The sequence below is a fragment of the Heteronotia binoei genome, chromosome 7 (assembly GCF_032191835.1).
Source record: "Heteronotia binoei isolate CCM8104 ecotype False Entrance Well chromosome 7, APGP_CSIRO_Hbin_v1, whole genome shotgun sequence".
NCBI classification, from domain to species: domain Eukaryota; kingdom Metazoa; phylum Chordata; class Lepidosauria; order Squamata; family Gekkonidae; genus Heteronotia; species Heteronotia binoei.
In genome coordinates, this window is record NC_083229.1 from 101,992,317 (window position 1) to 102,017,187 (window position 24,871).

The 24,871-nt window shown below is 40.1% G+C and overlaps 1 protein-coding gene across 2 annotated transcripts in view; it reads left to right on the forward strand.

The window, feature by feature from the left end:
• ATP9B (ATPase phospholipid transporting 9B (putative)) overlaps positions 1–20,628 on the forward strand; it is a 233,597-nt gene extending 212,969 nt beyond the window's left edge. Inside the window, exons 16-30 of one of the 2 annotated variants that reach the window (XM_060244097.1) lie at positions 1,419–1,580; positions 2,448–2,540; positions 4,534–4,617; positions 5,447–5,617; positions 7,534–7,632; positions 8,147–8,236; positions 9,669–9,813; positions 11,053–11,117; positions 11,784–11,939; positions 12,069–12,133; positions 12,614–12,722; positions 13,955–14,012; positions 15,014–15,217; positions 15,856–15,888; positions 18,125–20,628. In XM_060244097.1, the coding sequence (XP_060100080.1) occupies positions 1,419–1,580; positions 2,448–2,540; positions 4,534–4,617; positions 5,447–5,617; positions 7,534–7,632; positions 8,147–8,236; positions 9,669–9,813; positions 11,053–11,117; positions 11,784–11,939; positions 12,069–12,133; positions 12,614–12,722; positions 13,955–14,012; positions 15,014–15,217; positions 15,856–15,888; positions 18,125–18,261 (1,671 nt within the window). In that variant the 3' untranslated portion in view covers positions 18,262–20,628. The remainder of the gene's footprint in view (positions 1–1,418; positions 1,581–2,447; positions 2,541–4,533; positions 4,618–5,446; positions 5,618–7,533; positions 7,633–8,146; positions 8,237–9,668; positions 9,814–11,052; positions 11,118–11,783; positions 11,940–12,068; positions 12,134–12,613; positions 12,723–13,954; positions 14,013–15,013; positions 15,218–15,855; positions 15,889–18,124) is intronic. The other variant, XM_060244098.1, reaches the window with a different exon arrangement.
• Positions 20,629–24,871: the final 4,243 nt, after the last annotated feature.

The window sequence follows — 24,871 nt, forward strand, 5'->3', positions numbered from 1 at the left end:
GCACCTGCTAGCATGGCCTTGGGTCAGCCATAGCTCTGGCAGAGGTTGTCCTTGAAAGGGCAGCTGCTGTGAGACCCCTCTCCAGCCCCACCCACCTCACAGGGTGTCTGTTGTGGGGGAGGTAGGTAAAGGAGATTGTGAGCCGCTCTAAGACTCTTCGGAGTGGAGGGCGGGATATAAATCCAATATCATCTTCTTCTTCTAGTCCAGCATTGTGTTTCACACAGTGGCCAACTAGTTGCCCCGGAAAGTAACCAAAGCATAAAGGCCAAGGCACTTTCCTCTGACTGTTTCCTAGCACTGGCATTCAGAGGTTTGCTACCTCAGGATATGTAGGCTCCCTTCAGTCACTATGGTTGGAAATCATTGGTGGTCCTCTCTTCCATTAATCTGTCTAACCTCCCTTTTAAAGCTATCTATGCTTATGGCCATCACTATCTCTCCTGGCAGTGAATTTCAGTTTAATTACCGTACTTATTGAGTAAAGAAATGTTTTCTTTTGTTTCTTCTGATCCTGTTTCCTAACCTGATAATTTGGTATTATCTGCAAGCTAGACTGCTACACTGCTCAGATCCAGTTTCAGATCATTTTTGCACAAGCTGAATAGCACCAGTTCCAATCCTTGTGGGAACCCACTGTTCACTTCCCTCCATTATGAGAGCTGTCCATTTATTCCTACTTTCTGTTTCCTGTCATTTGGCCAACTTCTGATCCATGAGATGAGCAGTCTTCTTATCCCATTACTAGTAAGCTTACTCAGGGGTCTTTGGTGAGCTTCTAGATCACGCTTATTCACATGCTTGTTAACCTGCTCAAAGAATTAAGAGATTGGTGAGGCAAAAGCCATACCGATTTTCCTTCAGCAGAGTTTGTTCATTTGTTCTCTCTTTAATAACAGTTTCTACTAATTTAACTGGAACTGCTGTGATTGGCTACAGACTGTGCTGTGGGTTTGATAGGCATGGTGGGAGGACTTCAGTGGAACAGGAGTTTTTATTCTTCTGCTTGCTTCTTCACTGACATAATATGCCAATAGCTGAGACAGGAAGTGGGCAGAAGAGCCTTAGGATACCAGCTAAATACTACTTCTCCTGAGTACATTCCATTTCCGGTCTAGCTTTGGTAACTATACTGGTGCAGCCATCAGCTAACGCAAAAACTTTGTTGTGTCCTTACTTTTATAGAACAGTTAATTTAAAACTAGGAAAATAGATGAAATAGCTTCTTTATTGTATGGTTTGTAGTGAATTTATACAGAATCATCTGTAGGCTGTAACCCTAAAATGATTTTGTTTATAGGGAAATATTTCTTGGATTGGCTGTGGTCAGGGAAGTTAAGTTTCCAGACTGTCTGCAATTAATATATTTATTTTATTTATATAATGCTATAATTGATAATTAAAATGTTTCTGTCTAGGTAGCACTGGTACAGTGGACAGAGAGTGTTGGCCTTACTTTGGTCAACAGGGATCTTACTTCAATGCAGCTGAAAACCCCCAGTGGGCAGATTCTGACCTACTACATTCTGCAAATTTTCCCTTTCACATCTGAGAGCAAGCGAATGGGAATCATAGTGAGAGTATGTTTTGTTAATATTTCGCATCTTAGTCCTAATATGCAGCTTTTGTGTTATAAAAGTGCAATTTGTAGATGTACATGATAGTTCAAATACAGACGTTGACCAACTGTATTAATAATGCAAATATGTCATCAAATACTGTGGGTTGGATTCTAACTTCTGGGAGCAGAAGGAGCTTAAAGACTTTTCCCACTTTTCCCTTCTCCTACAGTCCCCTGTGTTCTCCCAAACTTTCTGCAGATGGGTGGAGACACTCCTGAACCAAGTGTCATGTAGCAAAGGTAGCTACAGTAAAGAGGAGTTTTGGTTTAAAACCACTTGAGTTTTGGTTTAAAACCACTTGAGTTGTGGTTTAAAACCAAATGATGTAATGATATGGCTGAAATATTTGGGAGACAACACCCACATGACAAAGATTGTGCGCTCTCTCTCTCTCTCTCTCCCTCTCTCTCCCTCCCATGCACACACAAACATGCCCCCCCTTATATGTTTGCATGGGCAGAGCAGTAAAGTTGGGTGGGGTTGATGCTTGTACATGCTTTCTATGTCCACACCCAACTTTTCTTCATGTTCCACAAATTACTCATGAGCAAGATACATTTTAATTGGGCAGAGAGGAAGGGCTGGAGAGTGCAGAGCTCAACTACTGTTCCTTCTAAGATCCCATTTTGCTGTCTACATGCATGCTTGTGTGTGCCTGTAAGTGCAGAAAGGAGGGGGAACAGGTTGCTCTTGAGCCTTATTGGAGGTTGTCTTACTGAGCTACTGTCATCTGTAGTGTAAATGGACAATTCACATGCTCATACACACACCATAAAAATGTAAAAATTAGTCCATGTGTACACACACTTTCTTTTTTAAATGCAGGATGAATCTACAGGTGAAATCACATTTTATATGAAAGGTGCAGATGTTGCCATGTCATCTATCGTTCAGTATAATGACTGGCTAGAAGAAGAGGTAAGGACTTTTAATAATAACTGTTTCTGCTTCCTCCCCACCACCCCCCCCCCCCCAAAGTAAGTACTTTAATTTTACATAGAGAAATGTTGTAAAACTGTATCATTTTTCCTGGACAAAAGGCAAAAACTAATCTGTTCCTGAAAACAGATTTTATTGGGCTTGGTTTAGGAATGTAAACCATGATCCAAAGTAGTAATGGATTGAAAAATGCAAGTGCGAGTGCTTAAAGGAGTTGGCAATGTTTTCCAAATTTTACATAATAATAAAAGAAAAGGAAAGTGATCTGTGTAATTGAATAACAGAGTGATTGACTTTGGGGGAAAAACTTTTAATGTACTGAATATTATTGTAGGAGAGGGGTGAAATGCCACACTATTACACTATTGGGGTGGGGGCACAGGAGTAGTGGGGGCACAGCATAGTTAATAAACATTTCTTTTTGCAATTCTCTGTACCTATGCCATAGTCCAAGATCCAAAGAGTTTCTCTAGGTGCACAAACATATGGGATTTTTCTTTCTTTAAACAGATGATATAATCGAAAATTAATCTAATTTTAACTTGTTAAGTGTATATGGTTTTTACTGAAAGAGAAGGTATGAATAAATATGTCTTCACAAACTAGACTGTACTGTATTGTTGTTCTAGACACCAGCAATTATCTTAATTTGACCTTACATATAGACAATATGGTAATGTGATGATCACACAATGCATGTTCATAATGGTATTGGCAATATAAATCAATACCTGCTTCAGGCAGTTTGATTTAATCAGGGACATGAATAAATTAAATTCCCTGAAGACCTAATAAAGTGTCATAAAAATTACTTTTGCGATAATGATGCACAATTAATTGTAAAATACTTGCTTAATTTATTTAGCATTATGAGGTCAAATCAATAAGTATTTTGCACTAGACAGACAGCATTCTTTTTTAAACAATCATGAACATAGCCATTTTATATTACTTGCAATGCTGGTGTCTTAATTAACAAAATACATTTACTGTCAGATCATATTTATGCTATACTAGTTGTTGGCTTGTTGCATGTGCATATATTAGCCTGCAAAGCTGATTTCAAAATGCAAAAATAAAATTAAGATGAAACACAGGGATGGTTAAGAGACATGTGAAAAATACAACAAATCATAGGATTTTGTGCTGAGTGAGACTGTACTGGAATTAAAACACCCTTCAGTTATTACAGGGTGTCTCCTTTCCATGAACACTTTGCCAGAGACTGAGTTTAGATGTTTTCCCCTTGGCCCACAAAGGGGAGCAAAACTCCCCACAGGACCGTGAAGAACTCATGACCTGGGTTTAATCATGGCTCCCAATCCCGTGTTTTCACATGTCCCTGACTGGGGCAGAAGGGAGGGAGCTATTATGTAATATTGCTCTGTAATGGCAATTGATTACCTTTTTTGGTGAAACAGTGTTAACACTGATCACTTACATCCAGGATTTCATATATTCAAATTTATTTGCATTTTTTTAAAAAAAAAAACCTGGAATTTTTCCAAGATCTACCCCACCAACTGCTTCACTCCACTGACTGCTGATTTGGGGAACTTACAATGTGGTAAAGACACATTATACACTGTGTTGCTCTTGCACATTAATTGCAAATAATGTGCAAGAGCAACACAGCCAGTTTGGTGTAGTGGTTAAGTGTGCGGACTCTTATCTGGGAGAACCTGGTTTGATTCCCCACTCCTCCACTTGCACCTGCTGGAATGGCCTTGGGTCAGCCATAGCTCTGGCAGAGGTTGTCCTTGAAAGGGCAGCTGCTGTGAGAGCCCTCTCTAGCCCCACCCACCTCACAGGGTGTCTGTTGTGGGGGAGGAAGGTAAAGGAGATTGTAAGCCGCTCTGAGACTCTTCGGAGGGCGGGGTATAAATCCAATATCTTCTTCTCGTTTCTGGCCTCAAAGGCAATACATGATGCATATCTGTGTTATTGTTCTGTATTATATTTGTCACTTTAGTGTGGGAATATGGCAAGAGAAGGACTACGCACACTGGTGGTTGCCAAAAAGTCATTAACAGAAGAACAGTATCAAGATTTTGAGGTATGAAATTTAGAGGGGGGGCATTGTACTGCTTCAGTTTGCATCTAAGTATTGTAGAACACATGAAGAAAAATACTGTTTTAAGAAGCTGTTTCTGTGAATCTCATATATAACCTCTGTTTAATATACACAATTGATAAGCAAGTTCCTCCATGTTCTTTGAACCTGGCTTGATTTTTCCAAGCTTTTTTGGAAAAGTCTTGGTCTTCATGGAGAAAAATGGAAACATCACAAACATGCAGTTCCCAGGGTGCATGCCAGCCTTGATGCCTTCAGAATTCAGTTACTGCTGCCACATTGTCTCTGCTACATTATTTTCTCTTATCACAGGATTAAGATTGGAAAAGCTGAGTCCATTACAATCCAGATCCAAACGTCAGTTGGATGTTGAACTCAGTTCACAATAGATTGCAGCAGAAAAAGTGTTTTTGCTACATCACCAGCTATTACGCTTCTCTCGGACCTAATATCTGACCTAACCTGTCTGGAAGGTCTTAAGGTGCTGTGGCACTCATTGCTTTTGCTAGTGCAAACCAGCACTGCTACTTCTTGGGAAACTGCTAAAGTAGTCTTTATCTCAGATGCTCTTACTTCATTGTTATCAAGCTGTGGACATCCCAAGCAAGAAATGTCTTGAGAATTTTTGTTTTTTTAACGCTGCCTTGCCAAGCCACTACGACCTGTTCCACTGATACAAGTGTTTTGCCTAGTCCTTTTCTAACCATTTATGGTTTAACGCAATTTTTAACAAGTACTGAAGTGCTCAAAATCTTTCGTATCTATATAGCCTCCTACAAAATAAGATTTTACTGTGTCTTATTGCAAACAGAACAGGTACAACCAAGCAAAATTAAGTATACATGACAGAGGCCTCAAGGTGGCTGCAGTTGTGGAGAGTTTAGAAAGAGAAATGGAATTGCTTTGCCTCACTGGAGTTGAAGATCAACTGCAGGCTGATGTCAGGCCAACTCTGGAGATGCTGAGAAATGCTGGAATAAAGGTACTTATTCAGTTATAGACTGTTAAATGCATTTTAATTTATTCTCTTTATATGGTGGATTCATTTCTGTAGATAATTGAGGATCCAGTTGTGGGATGTTGGAGCATTTGAAAACTGCAGAATAAGCAGCAGAACAAAAAAGAGAGCCAGCGTGGTTTAATGGTTAAGAGTGTGGGTCTAGGATTTGGAGGACCCAGGTTTGAATCCCCACTCTGCCACGGAAGCTTATTGCGTGACCTTGGACCAGTCACACTCTCTCAGCCTAAGCTCCTTCATAGAGTTGTTGTGAGGATAAAATGCACAAAAGGAGAAAGATGGAAACCACTTTGGGTCCCCACTGGGGAGAAAGGTGGGTAGTAATGAATTTAATTAAAAGAAAAGTAGCTTGGTTCAGCTCTGTCACAGCTCACTTTGGGAGACATTTAAATATAATAGCAATAGTTAGCTCTTCCCCCCCCCCCTCATTTAAATACACACAAACTGTACCTCAGTACTGTTTTACCTGTTCCACAAATATGTAGTAGCCCCAAAATGGTCTCCCCACTCCTGTGAAAATATTCCACATACAGGATAATTTGCTTGTGAGATGGTCATTACATGCAAACATCTCCTAAAGTTCAGATGGAAACCACAAGAAACTCTGGTTAGGTAGATAGTAGATCTTGAGAGCTTCAAACCATTACCTAAGTGCTCGCCTCAGGAGTCAATTCATTGGGAGTTCTTAGGCAAGCTACTGCTGAATCTAGACAAGCACTATATGGATTATTAAACTGACTTACATACATGACTGTTCTGCTGGGTCAGCAAGGTGCTTCAGCTGCACTATATAAATTCAAAGTATTGTGACTATATTAAAGATGTACAAGAGAACATTAGGCAATAAAACTTACACGAGCATAAGATATGTAAGGAAACAGTGACAATATATTTTTATTTATTTCTTCAAATGTATATTCTGCCCTTCCTGCGAGCAGGTTTAGGGCAGGTTACTCTACTCCTACTATGACTTTCTTGTTAAGGATTCCCATTAAAAGCTTCTATATGAATGGGATCTAAAAATTTTCTGGTAACGTATTCTTAAGAGGCAGCTGAGCCAGAAGAACGCTGACTTTAGAACCTGCTCAGGGAGGGAGCTGTGGCTCAGTGGAAGAGCCTTTGCGTGGCATGCAGAAAGTCTTAGATTCAATCCCTAGCACTTCCAGTTAAAAGGAGCAGAAAGTAGGTGATGCGAAAGATCTCTACCTGAGACCCTGGAGAACTGCTGCCAGCCTGAGCAGATGATACTAAGCTTGAGGGATGGGTGGTCTGATTCAATATAAGGCAACTTTATGTGTGACCATGTGTACTTTTTTTGTTCAACAGTGGGAGGGCTTCTAGTGTCCTGGCCCCTGATGGACCTCCTGATGGCACCTGGTTTTCTTGGCCACTGTATGACACAGTGTTGGACTGGATGGGCCATTGGCTTGATCCAGCATAGCTTTTCTGATGTTGTTATGTAGAACAAAATCTCAGTCTCGGAACTTCTTGCAGTAAATGAGATGAGGAGAAGCTTAGACTCTAGCATTGCCATTTCTGTTCTCATTTGCTAAGCTCAGTATTTCCTCTACGCAAAGGAAATGGCTAGCATGGGAGTAATCCAGATATTAAGACTAGATGAAAAGGTGGCCTTTCTCATATCCAACCAGTATATCCATTTTTGCTTGCACAGAGCTCAGGAGCAGCACCTTGCCCTTTCTCCAAAGCAAAATCGGCAGCCTGAGACTTTTGAATTTTGCTTAAAGATATAAGGACAATTTGTTGTGACTGAATAAAGCCATTGCTCAAGAAGATGGTTAAAGGGTGGGTTTTTTTTTCAAAAATGAGAATGAACTAGGCAAGTCACCATTGACTGAACAAATTTTAAAATTATCTTATAGATATGGATGCTAACAGGTGATAAATTGGAGACTGCCACTTGTATTGCAAAAAGTTCTCACTTGGTATCCAGAACACAAGATATTCATATTTTCAGACCTGTAAGTATAGCTACAGAAGGTTGGGAGGTTGTGGAGGGTTTGGGAGGGAGGGGTTGTATTAGTATTGCTGATGTTGCAAGAAGTGTTCATTTGTTTAATGCCCATTTGACAGATATACTAAAAGAGTTAATGTGATTGTGAAATATAGTCACTGATCAAGAACATCTATGTTGTGTTATGGTTCTCTGAGGGAAAGGAAAGCTCAAAATGCAGAACTGAGGGTGGCAAAAGAAATGAAGAAGTTGTGGGGAAATGCAGCTGTTTGGCCTGCCATGATTTGCCCCAGGTCGTTATTTTCTGTCAAGATGATCCAGCGGTGAGAAAGCTGAAGATGGTGCAGGGCAGGGGAGGAATGCGCTGCTAATAGATTTCAGTTCTCTATTTCAAATAACATCGATTCCCCAGAGGTCTGGAAAGAACAGGAATTCAGTTACAGCCAAATGTACTTGTTTGTCCACATAAATATATTTAACAGTTTCACTTTAAGTTTCTGAAGGTTTCCTTTTCAATTAAGGTAACCAGTCGTGGTGAAGCTCACTTGGAACTGAATGCATTCAGAAGAAAACATGACTGTGCTTTGGTCATATCTGGAGACTCTCTGGAGGTAAGGTCCTGCCCTTTGTTACTTTTCAGTGCAGTTATTTTCTATTATTATTACTTTAAAATAGACTTGCCCCTATACAACCTAGAGGGGGACCTGAGGAACGTCTCTTACTCAGAACATTCTACAGCTTGAGTTACACTGTGGAGCATCTAATACTATAAGTTCAACCAAATCGAGGAGCAGGAGCCAGTGTGCCATAATATCTGTCCTAAAGATACCAGTTTACTTTTCTCGTATTAAAAAATGAGAGAAAGTTTCTTGGAGCAATTGCAATGTTCCAATAGTTTTCTAGTTCTGGGGTCTGCCAACAGAAAGAACACCCTTTTGAGGATTGCAGCCTGCTGCACGGTTCTGATAATACAAATCCTTGCTACCAGTTGCAGTGGACAGTGGTGCTCATGTATTGCATGGGAACCCCTAAAGCAGTAGGGAAGTTGAAGAATTATCATTCTCTAAGGCTCAGCTGCATTTGGTCTGTGAGGAAGATGTAACAGAGTACCGACCAGATGCCCCCCCCCCTTTCCGAAAAGCTTGGCCAAATATTTACTGCTTGGGGACTGGCAATCAGAACAGGCTCTCTGGACAGATTGCATAGTATCCTGGAACTCTGGATGAATGAGAGTTGTGGTTAGGGGCTACAAGTCACCATAGATTGTTGTCTATTTTTTTTCTTCCCTCCAACTGCAGGGGTAGGAATGCATAAACCTGTAGTACTTTCTACTAAGCTTGTTCAGTAAGAAGACTGCATTAAGGCTTTCTGCTACATCCTGCTTTAGGGTGTTGAATTAATTCAGAATGAACATGTTCTCGTTTTCACATCCATTAATTGCATAAATGGCAGAATGAAAGGGCAGAAGCTGGGAATGAACTTATTGCAGCCCAAATGACTCTGTTGAGGAATAAATAACCCATACCATCTATTGGCTGTAACCTGTCAGTTTTGTTTTTGTGACATTCAGATATTTGTAAAATCTTCTAGCATGACCTCTCAAGGATTTTTTTGCTTACTGCAAGTCAGTTTTTATCCAAATCAGCCCCTCTGAGCAACAGGCTGTTATAATATACATGCGTGAGTGGGGTGATATACAGTGGCCAGGCATTGTAGAAGAGACGTGCATTTCTGCCAGAGATGGAGTTCCTCCTTTCAGCACAGTATCATAAACCATGGCAGAAGAAACAAACTACTACTTAAGGTTCCTGGTAACATCTCCCACTCCAGCGAAGTTGGTCCTACAGAGTAATCAGCTCTCTTCTACATGTTACCAGTTCTGGTCCTAGTCTTTGATGTGTGGACATAGTACAGAAAGTGGTACTACTTTCAACTAAGTGCTTGTCCCCACTAAAATACTAGCAGCTAAATGCAGCTAAAATGCAGCTAAAAATACTGCTGGAGTAATGGAATGCCAAGCAAATTGAATTTTTCTTTGTCTAGGTCTGTTTGAAGTACTATGAACATGAATTTGTAGAATTAGCATGTCAGTGTCCGGCTGTAGTATGCTGCCGATGTTCACCCACTCAAAAAGCCCACATTGTAAAACTATTACAGCATCACACTGGAAAACGTACGTGTGCAATAGGTAAGTATCAGCTCTTGTTTCACTCTTATTGGCAAGCTTATGGTATGTTTACAGTTCTGAAAAACAGATTTTTATTTTATTTAAGAGTGTTGCATCCCAAATGACTCTGTTGAGGAATGAATAACCCACACCATGTGACCTGTGACAAGATGTTTTTGTGATACTTTTAATGACTTAGATCTTAGATGCCCTGTCTGCTTGTGATAGGCAATTCTACTTGAAAAAGGGGGAGGTGATTTTAAGCTTTTACTCCCTGCTGTTCACCACTTCAACTGTCCTGATATGCCATTAAATCTATTTGAACTGTCCTGATATTCCTGGAGACCAGGCCTGTAGCTATGGTAGGGACCCCGGGCTCCCAGCCCCTGACTTCCTGCCAAGGCCCCCTGACTTCCCATGGAGGGAGGGAGACCAGGGGGGTGCAGGCAAAAGGTGTCCAGGCAGGTGGTGATGGCTATGGAGCAGCAAGATGACTAGGAGAGCACAGGGCTGCCCTCGCCTGCTTGCTGGCCATGGCTCCAAGCCCACTCCCTCGCCTCGACAGCCCAACAGCCACCCCCTCCTCCACCTTGCAGGGCATGGAGCATGTGCGGGAAGATACTCTTGTTGGCCTGAACAAATAGGGTGAGGGCAGCAGCAACAACCCTCACATGCCAGCAGCAGCATTCCGGCCACCTGGCACTAAGGAGGGCTGTTGCACCAGACACCACACTTTTTAAAATTTCTTTCTCCCCCGCCCCCCCCCCCTAACATTTCTACAAAAACAAATGGAAATTTGACAATTATACCTCACAGAGGACTCACTGGCCAGCATGTGATGTTATCCAGTACAGTTCTATATTGTGACATAATAAATTCCTTGTACCACAGGGGCAGAAGCATGCAACCATTTTTCCTTTGTTATGTTTGTAACGATTCCTTTCTTTTGGATTTGCTGTTTCTTCCAAAGTTGTATAGGCACTGCCTTTGCAACCTGTAAGAAGTGGATCACCAGTTCTTTGTTTCATTGTATATTCTTTAAAGTACCCCTTTATATGTAGAAGACCTGAAACTAGAGGTATATACAATTTTTCTGAATTAATTAGAAAACTGAGACAGCAAATCTACTTTTAACTTAAAAGTTAATTCCAGTTACTCATTAAAATAATTCAAAGTATTGCAAAATTCTATTAATACATATTTTTAAAAGCTTACAAGAACAGTCTCCAATATGTGAGTAAATATTTCATACATTTTCAGGTGATGGGGGAAATGATGTCAGTATGATCCAGGCAGCAGACTGCGGAATTGGAATTGAAGGGAAGGTATGACATTTGAAGACTGAAATGAATGTGAACTTAACAGCAATGTATTAGAATCCCTCTGTTGGAATGATAAAGATTGACTGTATGTACATCTCAGTCATTGGAGAATTGTGATAACAATAGCAAAAGTTTGCGCTATGTTTTTAAAAAATCATTATTCCAATGTTCAGACTTGGAGATGCTCATTGTTCATTTATTAATTGACTGTACGAGGTGGTCATAGCTAAGCGTAAATCAAAAAATCTGCAAGGAGGGGGGCACACAGGACTAAAGTAGGTTTTTTGCTATATATTACTAAAATGGGGGCTAACCCCCCCCCCTCAAAAAAGACAGCAACAGAACACCAATATCTGTGCAGGCACAGGTAACACAGGACAAAAGACTTTGAGGGGCATTTTGGTTTGATGACAACAGAAAGAGGTGGGGGGGGAGGAAAGGGGCAGAGAAGGAGTAAAAGGCAAGAAGGCAGGACAGTGAGAGGGGAAAGAGGCAGGAAGCAAGACCCCGAAAGAGAGCTGGAGATGGCAGGTGCACTGAAGCTTAGGTGATCAAGAGGGCAGGTAGGTGGAGTGAGGGGAGAAAAGAAGCTTCCCTCCTGCTCAATTTTTCTTTTCTTGTACTAATATAATTTTGATAGTTGAACGTGTTGCTTTTTTTTCCATCCAGGAGGGAAAGCAAGCTTCCTTGGCAGCTGACTTTTCCATCACACAGTTCAAACACATTGGCAGGCTACTGATGGTGCATGGTCGCAATAGTTACAAAAGATCGGCAGCACTTGGTCAGTTTGTCATGCACAGAGGCCTTATTATTTCAACTATGCAGGTATTTAATTTCTGTTACTTGGATGGAAGATAGTTTCTGGGAAATTTTTGTTCTAAAGATTTAAATAATTTCCAGGCCCAAATGACGAATTTCTGTAGCAATTCTGATGTAATTATATTCTTTCTCCAGGCTGTGTTTTCTTCAGTCTTCTATTTTGCATCTGTTCCTTTATACCAAGGGTTCCTAATGGTAGGGTAAGTAGGTGCTACAATTCTTGCAAAAAAATATTTCAAAGTTTTTTGTTTATTTTTTTAAGGACAGTCATTATGACGGAAGTCCATTTCATTCCTCAGGTTTTTTTTCTTTTTGGCCTCTTGGCAATACTAATGTTGCACAAAATTAAAAATTTACTGCCTGAAATTATGTTTGTTTACTGACACCCATGAGGCCTTTGCTTTGTTTATCATGAAATGAAAACATGCATAAATTTCACTGCACCAATAAGTGGTATAAAGCTCTGACTGCCATTGCTTTCCCTGCTGGCAGTCAAAGTCTCCTAGGTATACAGGGGCGGAACAGTTGCTTAGACCCAGGATTAAATTATGCCTAATTGTCCAAAAGAAAAAGGGAAAAAATGGTCAGAATTGTACGTTGCACAAAAGTCATGATTTTTACTGAAGAAGGGAGTTTATGTTGTGAAGATATGAATTAAAATGACAATTTGTCCCCCTAAGGTATGCAACCATATACACTATGTTTCCAGTCTTCTCCTTAGTGCTGGATCAGGATGTTAAACCAGAAATGGCACTGCTGTATCCTGAACTTTACAAAGACCTTACTAAGGTAAGGGCATTTGAAATGGATATGGATCTAATTTTGTACATGCGGTATTGTTTTTCTCTGTATGAAGCCCAGAAGGTATGGGAAGAGCAGATGCCTTGAAGATCATAATCCTTGAAATTTGCTGCTATTTCCATAGAAAACTGTTGTTGTAGTTGTTCACCTTCCCTTTCAGAGAAATTAGTTCACTAGATTAAAGGTATGGCTGCACCTACTGTGCCTGCTAAAATATCTGCTTTTAGTGTAGACAGGGCTCTCATAATTACATGCCTTCACTTTTATTGTACCACCCTCAAAATTCTTTTACTAATCCAGCCTTTTATGCTTAGCAAAATTCGACACAGTTTAGAACTCTGCAAGATTTCAGCTGCACATACAACAGCTGCCCTTCTGTATGGGGAAATGTGCCACAGTGGGAAGTTGTGGCACGTGGATACACTCCAGCATACAATCCAGTGTGTTGATTTCAAAGGAAGAGTGAAATATGTGAATGTAGATTAGATCATTGCTACTGTCAGTAATTTTTTTTTTAAAGCTCCCTGGTAAAAATGACTAGAGGTAATTTTTTCCCAGATGTAATTGTTGTTACTTCAAAACCTGTCTAGTAATGATGCCATTCATTGACTTCTAAATTTGAAACTCACCCCCTGCCACACACGCAAATGCGCATGCACACACACACACATTAAATTTAAAGTAAATTTTTTAGGGTTCAGTGGCAGTAAGAGTAGCCTGTTTTTTCTAACATCCAAAAATGGCTCCAGGCTTGTAATCATTCTCCCCTAACTGTAATTTTTCTCTCAGTAAAATCCAGTGGTACTGGGCCTTAAAATCTGGCTCCACCCAATAGATCAGTGGAAACAGGCTTCTTTATTTTGTCTCCCTGAGTTCTGAAGCAAGGGTTTGGGTTGGGATCTACTAGCTTTTCAACTGTTGCAAAATCCAGGAGGAGCCCTTTTTTACCCTTAAGAAGGCTTTGTTGAGGACTGTGGGATCTCCATGGATGAAAAACCACATGTGGAACTGTGGGTGGGGGATGAACTGGGCAAGATAGCCCCTCCTTGCACCTTCAGAAAGACTGGTAGGATCCAACAATATCTTTTAACTTCTTGCTTATGTGTAGCTCTTTATTTGAATAAAAAATGTGTATCTTTTATTAAAGTTATTACATTGTGTTTATATAAAAATCACTTGTAAAACTGTATTAACTTACTTGCCTTTGTTGCTTCCTCTAGGGAAGATCTTTGTCATTTAAGACATTCCTCATCTGGGTTTTAATCAGTATTTATCAAGGTAGGAGATCTCTCTGATTTTTTTCAGGCTTAAATAATTTCCAACCACAAAACATACTGTTTCAGCTTCAAAATTAAATATATTTAAGTTATTTATTTAAATTCCCAAAGCTTAAAATTTCAAACATTTTGTGTTTCTGTTGTTTTATAAATTTAATATTCAAGCTATGTTGCGCTTTTTTCCCTAGTGCATCATGGATTGATGTTTGTTTTCTGCTAGAAATTAATGCTTGCACGTCCATATACCGTTTCCCAAGTGTGCCTCCTATTTGCAGCACCTAAATATGTGGATCAAGACCACACTTACTCAAAACAGGTTTTTCTGCAAACGAGTGACCTCCCAAGTTTGCAGGGAAAAAAATCTAAAATCTTTTTAAAAATATCTGTGGGGGATTAATTCCCCCAAAAGTAAAATAGCATTCTTTGCTACCTCTGCCAGTCAACCTCTGTGCCTGGGAGCCATGCTTGGCCCAGCAAGAAAGTTGTGGGGGAGGGGGAAGAGATGGAATTCCCCACCACAAGTTTCACAGGCCCACTGCAGCCAGTTTGACTCCTAGCATCATAACTGAGCCCTGAGCCCAGCATAGCTCTTTTCTGTGTGTTCGAGACACAGAAAGAGGCTGGCCCCTGTAATTGGGAATGAGGGTTAGGCAGATAGACAGACTGCTGATGATGGGTTGGGTGAAGATGGAGATGTGTGGTGAGGGGAGAAGGAAAGGAAAGGATACTTGCAAAGTGGAGGGAACCACAGTGAACCAGTTCCTTCTCCCCTTCCTCCATCAGGGCCGTTCCTTTTTCTCCTTCCCTCTCCCCTCCTTGGGGGAGCAGGTCCATTTTTGCTTCCCTTGCTTTTCAACATCCATCATTGTTATTTTCACGAAAGGAATTATTAAAAACTGCTCTCAAAATATGAACATTTCTAGAAGGCATTGTTCTAAGGAAGTATTTTATAAAACACAGCTGTACAATTAATCTGTGATGCGTTTTGTATGCTGTTTTCAGGTGGCATTCTGATGTATGGAGCTCTGCTGCTTTTTGAATCTGAGTTTGTCCATGTTGTTGCCATTTCCTTCACTGCTCTTATCCTGACTGAGCTCTTGATGGTTGCCCTTACTATACGAACCTGGCACTGGTTAATGGTGGTGGCTGAATTCTTCAGTCTTGGCTGCTATGTGGCCTCTCTTGCATTTCTAAATGAATATTTTGGTGAGTAGCAATCACTGCTGTAACTTGTGCTTAGTTCGCAGCCTTCACTGTATGAGACATCATAAAATTATTCATCATTAATAAAAATGTTCAGGACAATATTAAAGTTTGCCTAGGCTGTATTCCTCTGTATACATTTAGCTGAGTTGTTGATTGGTTACTGTGTGTTGTACAGCACAGCTTGTTAAAATGAAATGATCTTGTTTGCACATAAGCTTCAAACCTTATTTCAAACCTTTAGGATACAACTATACTAAGAGAGCAATCCCAAGCAGGTCTACTCCGAATTCTATTAAAGTCTATTCAGTGGGACTTACTCCCAGAAAAGTGCTTTTAGGGTTGCACTGTAAATATCCAAATTCAAAGCCATGTGGGACACACAGGGCTAATCATGTGCTTTGCTATAATGTGGCCTGATTTAAGTTTGCTTTTTAAGTTTTAATGTTTCACTTTTAGAATATGTTTCAGAATTTTGGGGGTGCATGTTTTATATTAAGCCTCTAGGAAGAGTAGTCTTCCGATACTCACTCATTTCAAACCTTTCAGAGCTTTTTAACACATTCCTTTTAGTATATTGCATCTCTTCCTTTTCCTTTGTTTTTTCTATAAATCTGTCCTTTCTTCTTCTGTTGGAGCAGGTATAGGCAGAGTGTCTTTTGGAGCTTTCTTAGGTAGGTATAATTGCTGTTCCCTAAATAAGGCGCATCACAGAGCGCTAATACAAAATAATTATTATTCTGACACTGGTGGAAAAAAACAAAGAGCCCATTTTATACTCCACTGGTTATAAATACCTGAGTTGTTGACTGCATTAAATATTTTTATTGGAAATATTAAACATTTTTTATTTTTTTAAGTTTACATATTTTGCGTTTTCAAATAAATGTGCATTCTGAGAATCCTGAACAAGTCAGCTAAAACTGAAGACCTGCCATTGATTAAAAGTGGGGAAAGATGTCATTCATTGTTAAGAAGAGAGGCTATCTAAGAAATATATTTCAGATTTGGGGATGGTATTGCAAATAAGATGAAACTATCCAGGAATTTCCCAACCTGAATTTGGCAACCCTATCTCCTTCCCACTCAACAGCCAACCTACATTGATCTACCCCATTGTCTTCAGCTTTCTGTCTCTTTCCCCTCCGCAGTCTCTTACCTAGGAAAGCTACGGTCTTTTTCACAGCAGAGACCAAAGCAGCTTCTCCTCTCCACCTTTTTAACCACACAATAAGCCCTATGAGATAAGTTAGGCTGTGAAAGTATGTGACTGGTCCAGAATCACCCCATGAATTTTCATAGTAAGATGAGGATTCGAACCTGGGTCTCACAGACCCAGCTCTGAAGCTCTAACCAGTAAGCCACACTCGCTTTCATGGGATGGTTGCTGCAGGCAGATCATGCAGGTGGGTAGTATTCAAATCACTTAGAGACTGGAAGCACAACTCTGGAGATTCCCCAGAATTGCAACTGAACTCCAGACAGATCTCTGTTGTCCCCCTGGAGAAAATTGCTTCTTTGGAGGGTAGACTCTGCGGCATTTCCATGCTGAGGCCTCTCCTCTCTCCAAACCCTGCACTCCTCAAACTTCACCACAGAATCTCCAGGAATTTCCCAACCTGAACTTGGCAGCCCTAGTCAGGCCTGGCTCCCATTAATCCTCTCTCAAAAGCCAAAATAGAGCTGGAAAGGGTGGCCTAGGGTTGCCAAGACCAGCTCAGGAAATATCTGGAGACTTTGGTGGTTGAGCCGGGAGGTTTTGGGGGTGGAGCCAGGAAACTTTTTCATTCCAAATAAATAAAAATGCAGCGGTGCAGTTCCCCTGAATACAGTCTTCATTTCCTCCTCCTCTTTTTTTTGCCTTTTTTTTTGTTCCCCAGCAGCTGCTAAATGAAAGTGAACACACACACACACACACAAAGCAACCAATAAACTGTTTGTATGCCCACACTTTTGTGGTCTCCCTTGGGCAATGGTATAGATAGCTTTACTCACTGGAGTTGCTGAATATAACAATCTGCTGTATTTCAACCAACTTAAGGAAAGAGAGGCCTAGGGTGTGGAGTTTTCCTCTATCACATAATCAGGTTCTAATTAACTTGCTACTATCCTTTTTTTTTTTTTTGCTATCATTTTACTATGCCAAACAGCTTCTGAAAGGAATGCAAAAGGAACAGAGGGACTGGGCTCCTTCACTTCCTCTCTCACACATGTAGCTCTGCCTCCTCACCCCACCCTCCTCCAGCTTCAGTCTCGCTGAGATTTTAAGGTGCACACACCTTCCAAAACAGGAGCAATTTGTAAGCTTCTAACCCTGCCTGAGATCTAAAGACACATTGTGGCTGTTGGGACAGGGCTTTCCCCTGCTGGCCAGCTGGCTGGTGGTGAGGAGGGGCCTGTAAAACCAGGGGATCCCCCACTCGGACCTGGGGACTGGCAAGCCTAAAAGGGCCTTCCTATTTACTCCCAGAAACCTACCCTGTGGAATACTGTGATTGCCTAGCAACAGCCACTGAGAGAATCCATTTTTTAAAGCTATAGGAGCTACAGGCACTCCTTTTATCATTTCCTTATTTTTTAAAAGTCCCTAATGTATTTTTTTTAGATTTCACATTTTTTTCCTGCAAACCTGCCAACTTCATTATTAGAGTATAAGATTTTCAAATCATATCTTGGTAGTGTCCTTCAGTTTGTTGTTAGGACAAACCACTGAATGAAGAAAAATGCATTGTAAAAAATCATGTGAAATCATGTATTGTAAAAATATTGTATTGTAAAAATCATATATTGTAAAAATAGCATGTTCCTGACTTGTTGCACTAAATAATAGTGATATTTATTCATCTTGCACAATGGTCATTCTTCTCTTCCCTGCTTTTATAGCTTATTTTCCCTTGTTCCTATTCACAGATCTTGCCTTTATCACAACTGTGACCTTCCTGTGGAAAGTGTCAGCCATCACTGTTGTAAGCTGTCTTCCACTTTATATTCTGAAGTACTTAAAACGTAAATTTTCTCCTCCAAGTTACTCCAAACTTACCTCGTAAAAATTACTGAACATCTGGCAGGGGGAGGATACACCTACATGACTCTAGCTAGAAACTGCTTCTCCTCCCACTTCAGTCTCTGATAAGTTAAACAGAAAAAGAAAAACAAGAAAAGAGAGGAGCAAACAGAGCACAAAGACAATGGGAACGTCTGACAGATTTCATGGTGAACTAAGGTAACAAAACCACCCAGATAAGATGAAGTTCATTTTGTGTATTTTTTTTATTATTATTTTCTACTGCTTCTGATTGATTTAATTAGTACTGTAAAGGATTTATTCCTATTGCGTTTTTTTTCTGCGTATGAGACAGAAAAGTCTCCCCCCATACAATTTCCTAACAACCACATTCTTTGATAGAAATGTTAGTTCATTCCCACATAAATAAACTGTAACAAACTTAAAAACTGTAAATGCCATTGTCTGTATTTGCTGCTATATGTAACTCTGATATATGCACTATACGAATAACAGATGTCTGCATAGCACAGTTATTAGTTTGGGAGCTGTAGTTCTCTTTTCTGTATTTCTCCATAGTCAGCTGCATTAAGACATGTGAATATCTGAGTTATTGATAGCAGCCTTCCCAATGCACATGGGGGCCAAGTTGCACAAAACACGACGAAAATAAATTTCTGTACATAATTCTGTTGCGCCTACTGATCTGTATAGAAGACTTCTACTGTTCAGCAAATGTTTTGTAAGTTCCTACCCATTTTGTATTTGTCAGTCTGCACACATGAAGTGTCAGCACAGAGCTAGCCATTACATAGCAGTTAACCTCGTGTTATTACTTCATGGAAACAAGCCACCAAGTGCTTCTATGCTACTTGAATCATTTTAGAGGAGATTCTACAAAAGCCCCATTGACATGAATGGAAGTTTGTGGCGGCCATAGACTGGGCCCAAACTCCTGTTCAGTGATTCGTCAAGGTATGGGAGTTCCTACGCCTATTCGCAGTTGCCCTGCCTGGAACCATTTTTCCTCTGATTTCAGTAGAAGGAGCTGATTCCCACATAGTCCAAGCAGGCGGGTTTAATTTAAATCAAGAAATAAGATGCCCCACACCTGCCAGAGTTCCAGATTTGTGTAAACTGTACACAGACATATAGGCAATTATCTATACATTGCCTTGTAATCTGTTTACTGAAGGTTACTCAGGTAAAAATAATAAAAATGGACATATAAATAACGGTAGAAAATCCATTATCTTCCAAACCATAATGTTTATATTTGAGTTCCTACAAGAAAAAATAACACTCTAAACTGATATAATCTTGAAGGCTAGTTGTCTAAACCCTATGCACTGTGCTGTTACGCAGGACAGGGTTTTATTGTTCTATCCCCCTCCCAACAGTGCTGTTTCCTTTTTCAAGAATAATATGTTTCCAGTTTGTTCAGAAGAGTCAGTTATCAGACAAAAGAATAAACATAATTTAATCACCCTTCTTTATTATTGATTTTTGTATGTTAAGAATTGTCTTTTTATATCATATTGTTTTATTAGACTGCTTCAAAGCAAAATTCTTTTTGTAGTTCCTCAGAATAAGTCTCTTGCACCATTATTTTATAATGATGCTGACACTGAAGCACTTCCAGAAAATGACTGTTGCAGAGCTATTTTGAGTTAACAATCCACTCCATTTGTTTTGAAGATCAGCGATTGATCCTTGCTTTTTTATTTTTTTAAAACCATTTTTCATTATAAAAGCAATAAAGCCTAATTTCTACCAAATATTATTACTGAAGGTTTGTAAAATAAATGTTGTTTGGTAGTGTTTCTTTACACTGTACTCGTTTAATCTGTTTTCTATTACCTTATCCAGTAAGCAGCGAATCATAGTGGCCACTAGATGTCACTGGGTTGGGGGGGGGGGTTCCTTGTTGCCAGCACATTATAGGAGGCTTTGCTCATTATATGAGAAACTTGCGATGTTTTAGTTATACTTTAACATAGCTTTAGCCTCCCCTTTTCAACTGCTAGATCATTTTGGAGTAGTTATATAGAAACAAATTCAAATAACCAACAGCTAATGAACAGAGTAGCTCACTATATTATAACAAATGTCTTTTTTTTTTTACTGTAACTCTTCGTCTGTATGTTCTGAGTAGGCAAGCCTTACTGTGCAGAGCTCATTCCATGAACAAAGCTTTAAAAATGCTCTGTCATCCTTGATTTACAATACACCATTTATTGTGGGCTAAGTTAATAACTAAACAAATTTAGACATGACTGGACAAATGCAAGGAGTAGTTTAACCCTAGCACATCAATGTACAAGAACTCCAGTATATATACATATACCTGTATTCTGTGTATTCTATGTATATAAAAGTGTATATATGTACATTAAAAACTGTCTAAGAATTATGTGGTTAGTGTGAAAGCAATGTGTAAAAATTATACAGTTAACCAATACATGTAACCTTCCATGTATACCAGGTGGAAAGAGGCTGCTTTTGGTGGGACAGAAAGCATCACGATTTCATATGTGTCATGCAGCCAATGTGAGATTTGCCCATGTGTGTTTTGGGGTGGATATATATTACAATTTTTTTCCAGACTTTTCAGCCCTGTATCGGGACACAGGGAAGTGAGATGTGTTGTGAGTGTAATCTTTCTTTACCCTCAAGACGGTGTCGCTTCCAAGTTCCAATTTCGCCATGGCAAAGCTTTTACTAAAATTCCATGGGACTGCAGAATTCAGTTTTGAATAAAACATATTTCTAGTTCTTATGCCCAGCTGTATGAAGATAAACTCAAAAGGTGCACTCAGTGGTTTGCTGAAAACTCAAAAAAAAAAAATACAGTTAGAGTGCGAAGCCCATATTACTGCTTATACTGTGCACAACTTTTGCCGTACCTGAATAACTGTTGTTTCAATCAGACCTTTTGCTCCTATGGTCAGCTGGAGATATTTTGTCACCCCCAAGAAAGACACCCATTCCCTCCAGGCTGCCAGCAGCTAGTCCAGGAGAGGATGTCGGTCACTGGTGCACAGGAGTCTGCAGGACGTTGGTACCTTGGATGGTTTGGCCAGATAACCATGTCTGTGTACTTCCTATCCATTTCTTAAAAATACTTCTTTCTTTGCTGAGGCTAGAAATTATCTTTTGACTCTCTCCATGCAGCCTGATTGGCTCTTCTGAAAAGCCATTTTTAATCTCTTTCCCCACAGACACCGGTGTAAGGAAAGTGCAAGAATCTGGCCCCGCTTCCCGCAATGCTCTTTTGTTTTAACAGCACATTTTTGCATCTTCGGCTGGTATTATTATTATAACTCAGTTGAAATGAAAATAATAAAAAAGCCCTTCAATATGCTCGCCCCCCTGCGGGGAAGAAAATCAGTAGTAGGGAACAGAGACAGCCCAGTCCCAGAATTATATGTAAACAAACAGGAGGTACAATATCTTTTAACGCTGTGTTGGAAAGCATAGGAATTTTGCTGGTAAACAAAACACAGTCAGAGCTATATGATTCCCGGCCAGTATTAACAACCTAACAGATGCCCTCAGCAGGGTTCACAGCTGTTATTGTGCAAGTCGGATTGTGCTCAGCCAATTGCCGGTGAAAATCTTCTTCGGATGCGGAACTACAGTCAAAGGCCTATTTGCTACTCCATCAACTGAGCCATAGATTTGATGAGTGCATTCTGTAGCACAGTCAGCACAGTCAGATGCCTTGAACAGAAAACATTCATGAACCACTTTGCACTCACAGGTCTCTCTCTCCCCACCCCCCTTCTGTTGTTACTTTTAGAGTTCAGACTAATATTTGGCAGCCTTTTGTCTGATCCTCTAGCAAGGTGTGAATTTGTACTTTTAAGAAAAACCAAGACACAGTGACTGCTTGTTTGAAGTAGTCAGTTGGGAAATATGTCTCTTTTTTTTGCTTTTCAAAATACAGTAACCCTATTTTATGGAAAGGTATAGATAAGGACTGAATTTCCTAAGTGCACTTCCTTATGGAGCACCAAGCGTAATTCTGTTCCGCAGAGTGCCTTAAATATGTATTTGTATGTGCCAATGGTAGGGTGGGTGATGGAAATGGTAGGGGGATTAAATTTAGAAGAAAAAAAGGCAATTGGGATAAATCTTCCTGCAACTCTGTGGGTTTCTTGTTGCATCTAAACAGTTTCAAGCAAAGTTGTGAACTGTAAAAGCTCTATTGATTGAAGAAAAGATGAGATCCTCTTTTCAAGTTCAACAGTAACACCTCTTCTTTGAGACTTGCCCCACTTTACTTTCCTTTTCACCCCAAGTCAAAATATCATTCCACAGGCTTTTAATTCCTTTATTTTAGCATTTTGGGGGGTGCTGTTTTGTGCACTCTTATGTCCTGGCTTGCTTTTAGCAATGCTTTTTTTCTTTGCATTTTTAACTTACTAACTTGGATCATTTTGTTAAGGTTTTTTAAATTGCTATGATTGGTTTATACTGTTTGTATTGTATGACTGTTGTTGTGAGCTATCTCAAGGAGGTCCGGAAAGGTGGCAAACAAACTTACTCAATAAATGAATCTGAGGGGATTGCAATGAACTTTGGAGGTGAAGGGAAATCAGATAATGAAGGGAAGTGGCAAGGAAGTGATAACACTTTCTACTTGTTCTGGGATAGATGGGAACTCAAATCAGAGCGCCAGGAGACTTGGAAGAGACTGCATTCCAGGAAAGGGGGAGGAAGAAGTCCCACTCTGAAGAGGCGACATCAGGAATAGCTTAGTTAGGGCTAATGGACAATTAATATAAGATAAAGGAGGAAGGTAGCTGAGGAAGCCCAAGGACCAGAGAGGTGCAGGAGGAACAGCAGCAATAATTAGAGGATAAAAGGTGGGCAGACAGATTGGAAAAGTGGAAGAATCTAAGATGGGATGGAAGACGACAGAAGCAACAGACTAGTTACAGATTAAATGGTTTTGAAGACAATTTAGGTGTTAATATACTCCTCAGAAGTATAGTCAGTGTTTTTAAGTAGTGCTACTCAAGTTATAGATCCACAGTGTAATGAAGAAAATTCAGAGGGGATGGGGGTGTGCACTAAAAATACTCAAGATGCTTTAGGTGGAGTCAGGAAAGATTTAAGGTTCCCAAAATTCCTACATTAAGAAAAGACCTATGCAACTTACTTTGCTTGTTTGACAAAGTGTGCATGCACATGAAAGCTCACAGCCTGAAGAAAACTTTTGGTCTTAGTGTCTGTTATTGCAGCCTTGATCATGGTTTCTGATTTCAGTGGTCCAGTGACCGTGTTGGACCAGGCAGCCTGGTATAAATTGTAACTCCGCCACATACCTCACCAGGCTTAGGGCAAGTCACTCTCTGTTTTTGGTCTTCATCTGTAAAGTTGGACTTAAAATTCATCACTTCACAGTGTTGTTCTGTTGGTGAATAAAATTCTTCCTGAGCCCTCTGGTGGGCAATCTTTGTATCTTATTTTTTTATAAAACAAAAATGGGGGGGGGGACCCTTCTCCAACCCTAGGTTATAGAGCAGGTGGTTTTGTATTTCAGAAAACCGTTCATCTTCACTATTGAAGCTTAAGAAACCCATGACGTATACAGTCTCTCTTTTACAGTCTCTCTTCTTGATAACTGCATGACTGTCTCTAACCCCATTTCATATGGAGGGCTATACGTCACAATCAGCATTCTTTGTGTTGCTCTTTTTTTTTTTTTTTGCTGTTTCTGTTTTGCAGGGGGAGAATAAGACTAGCACCTTGATGCTGTGACTACCCATAACTGCAACAGAACATGCACTGGTTTCCTGTGATGTAGCCACTCCTACCTTTTTTGCATGTAAAGTAGGACTCTGTGTTTAATTCTGTTATTGCACATTGTTCTAGTGATCTCCAGTAAGGGTGTAGTTGGAATGCATGATGACAGTCATTTTGCTGGGTCTGGTCGATACCTTCAGTTCCATGACAGAAGACAAACTGGACATAAGTGAATAAAATTTTATAAGTGAAAGGTTGTGCTAATATGGTCTTGGAACCTACGAACAAGTTCTGTGTATGCTAGGCAGCCTCAGCTGTAGATCCTCATCTGCTAGGATCCATGCCCATGGTTCAGGAAGCCAATAGGGTTTGGGGGTTAATGTGTCAGGCAAATGGGGCGGGGGGGAGTCAGAGTTTGATTCTTTACTTTGCCATGGAAATTCTTTGGATGATCCTGAGTCATTCATTCCTTTTCAGCTTAACCTATTTCACAGGGTCGTTGTGGTTATGAGTATGAAACAGGAGGGCAGAACACTGCAAGATACTTTCAGCCCCCATTGGGGAGAAAAGCAATGTATAAATAACTAATATACAGTAGCTAAAATCCTCTAGGATGTTGTAGCTACGGCTGGGTACTGTTGCAGCCACGTGTTCTGTTGTAGCTATGGGTACTCACAATATATATATGGTGTTCCCCTTAACAGTGCTCCTGTTACCATTCATATACAATGATTATGTTTTCAGTTTTACCAGACTAGGAAATTAAGAAGTAGGGGCAAAGGCATGCCCTGTCCAGTCCTATAACTAAAGAATTTCACAGTACAATCCTAAACAGAGACTCTTCTAAGTACAGTGAAGTCAATGGGTTTTGAGAGTGTTGTTCTTGAGTGTCATTCTCC